General features: G+C 46.2%; 1 protein-coding gene across 1 annotated transcript; it reads right to left on the bottom strand.

The window, feature by feature from the left end:
- Positions 1-1,715, bottom strand: LOC139396675 (relaxin-3 receptor 1-like). Its single transcript, XM_071143616.1, has one exon. The coding sequence runs from the start codon at positions 1,664-1,666 to the stop codon at positions 458-460; it is 1,209 nt and encodes a 402-aa protein (XP_070999717.1). The 5' UTR covers positions 1,667-1,715; the 3' UTR covers positions 1-457.
- Positions 1,716-2,971: the final 1,256 nt, after the last annotated feature.

Below are 2,971 nucleotides of genomic sequence, written 5' to 3'. Positions count from 1 at the left end.
TTCAGCCATATATTCAGATACCACAACAGAAGCACTGATAACATATTAATAAGATCACATTTATTTCCATTTTCATGTACCAAAAATGTGTGCATTGGCTCTGAATGGCAATGTGTGAGCTTGAATGGAAGACAGAAGAAACATCTCAACATTCCAACAATGGGCATAATATCCACAGGGAATATGGACTTCGGTGTACTCTAAATTTGTGACTCTCTTATCTTAAAATCAACATGTAATCATTGCGCGCAAAGTTGACCAAGTACATGTCCTACCCATTCCAGTGCGTGCCAGGGACGCACCAAATTTCTGTAAATACTGCTTTTCACTCCGTTGGCCTACTCTGCGCAATTGGTGCCTCGTGGGTAATGACAACATTGGGAACTCAAGAACTCTGTCATTTATAGTTCCAAAATGCATGCGTAATTACAGCAAGTCGTTTCACAGAGTAAGTTAATTATGTCTGGTGGATGCACTGTGAATCTTCAGGTGCCATTCCGGGTAGACCCGGTATTGCGGGAAGATCCGGTCTGTCAATAAAGGACAGTCGACATTGTGTGGTGTCTAGAACATTCAATGGAATAACCCCTTGGTTGTCGTCGTGTGTTACACGTGTGTTGCACGTCCCCGTAAACGTACGTATTGTACAGGCTTTGGAGATGGCTGGTGAGGAAATTCTCCAAAACAAATCCTTCAGCATCTTTCTGAATTCACGTCGCATGAGACAATACAGAACTGGGTTCAAGCAGCTATTGGCATGCGCGAGGCACACAGTCACCGGGAATACATAGGTGTGGACCAAATAGTAGGATTTATCCCAATTGACAGCGTTAAATTTCACCAATACACCCCAGAATGTGATGGCGTGATTTGGCATCCAGCAAAGAAAGAAGGAGAGGACGACGATGGTGACAGATTTGGTCACCCTCGACCTCCTTTTGGGGTGGTTGTTGTTCATGCTCCTCAGACGGATAAACCGTAAGAGCATCAGATAGCAGACGGACACTATCAGCATGGGTATTACGAACGCTATGATGATTTTTTGGAGATGATAGAGCGCGAGCCAGTCATGTCCCTCAGGGAACCTGATGAGGCAGAGCTTCTCCCCCGCCACTACGGTCACTGAGGAGAAAATGGTAGTGGGTGCTGTGGCAATGGTTGCGGAGACCCACAGCACCGCGCACACCAATTTCACCGAACACGACCTCTGTCTCGACCGGTTCTTCAGAGCCGAGGCGACAGACCAGTATCTGGTCACACTCATAGCAGTCAGAAAGAACACGCTAGCGTACATGTTCATAACTGTTACGGAAAGGATGATTTTACACATGGCGTCTCCAAACGGCCAGCTGAAGTCCAGTGCGGTGTCCACTGCCCAGAACGGCAGAGTCAACACAAACTGGAAGTCCGTCACTGCCAAGTTGATGATGAAAAAGTTAATACTCGATTTCTTCCGGCCCTGTTTTAACCTCATTAGGAAAAAGACTAACAAGTTCCCAATTAACCCTACCGCGCACACAATGGAGTAAACAACGGAGATGATTATCCTTAGAATCGGAGTGCCGTCCGCGGTCACGTCAATATCCTCCAGACTGCCGAATTTGTCATCATCCATTAAAGTCCTGTTCAATGCCAAAATCCCGCTGTGGTTGAGTAGCTCGCCCATCCTCACAGATAAGAATGCAACACCGGTGCTTCTACTAGCATCAGGTCGCTTCTCGATGGCCTATCACAGAATAGTCCTCGCGCTCCATACAGTTGAGTGCTTATTTTAGCTGTTCATTTTATGTAATTGAAGCTTGTATGATAAAAGTTATCGTGTCTACAGTCCTATATAACGCCGCAATCAATGTGAAACTTTGCATCTTGACTGGAGTCTTATACAGGTGCGTAGTCGTGCGTGTTCACAGCGCCTGCCCCTGCATCGCGTGGATTGGTCGTTTGAGACATGATGGACCTTTCTGTGATGGACCTTTCTGCGATGGACCTTTGTGAATAAACTGCTGATAGGTCTCGACAAAAATATGAATTTTCAGATACCAAAATAAAATAAATTACACTATATGTATAAAAGAACGTGGACACCCCTTCAAATGAGTGGATCCAGCTATTTCAGCCATACCCTTTGCTGACAGGTGTATAAAACTGAGCACACAGCCATGCAATCTCCATAGACAAACATTGGCAGTAGAATGGCCTTACTGAAGAGCTCAGTGAATTTCAATGTGGATGCCATCTTTCCAACAAGTCAGGTCGTCAAATTTGGAAATGTCTAGGAGCATTAACGGCTCAGCTGGGAAGTGGTAGGCCACACAAGCTCACAGAACAGCACCGCCGAATGCTGAAGCCCATAAGAATCGTCTGGCCTTGGTTGCAACACTCAATACCGAGTTCCAAACTGCCTCTGGAAGCAACATCAGCACAAGAACTGGAGCTTCATGAAATGGGTGTCCATGGCAGAGCAGCCACACACAAGCCTAAAGTCACCATGCGCAATGCCAAGAGTCAGCTGGAGTGGTATAAAGCTCGCCGCCATTGGACTCTGGAGCAGTGGAAACATGTTCTCTGGAGTGATGAATCACGCTTCACTATCTGGCAGTCGGACAGACTAATCTGGGTTTGGCGGATGCGAGGAGAATGCTACCTGTCCAAATACATAGTGCCAACTGTAAAGTCTGGTGGAAGAGGAATAATGGTCTGGGGCTGTTTTTCATGGTTCATGCTAGGCCTCTTAGTTCCAGTGAAGGGAAAACTTAATGCTACAGAAAACAGTGACATTCTAGACAATTCTGTTCTTCCAACTTTGTGGCAACAGTTTGGGAAAGACCCTTTCCTGTTCCAGCATGGCAATTCCCCCATGCACAAAGCGAGGTCCATACAGAAATGGTTTGTTGATCGGTGTGGAAGAACTTGACTGGCCTGCACAGAGCCCTGACCTTAACCACATTGAACACCTTTGGTATGAATTGGA

The sequence above is a fragment of the Oncorhynchus clarkii genome, unplaced genomic scaffold (genome assembly GCF_045791955.1).
Source record: "Oncorhynchus clarkii lewisi isolate Uvic-CL-2024 unplaced genomic scaffold, UVic_Ocla_1.0 unplaced_contig_3840_pilon_pilon, whole genome shotgun sequence".
Lineage (NCBI taxonomy): Eukaryota > Metazoa > Chordata > Actinopteri > Salmoniformes > Salmonidae > Oncorhynchus > Oncorhynchus clarkii.
Note: the sequence above shows the minus strand (reverse complement) of the source record. Positions and strands in the feature narration are given on the sequence as shown.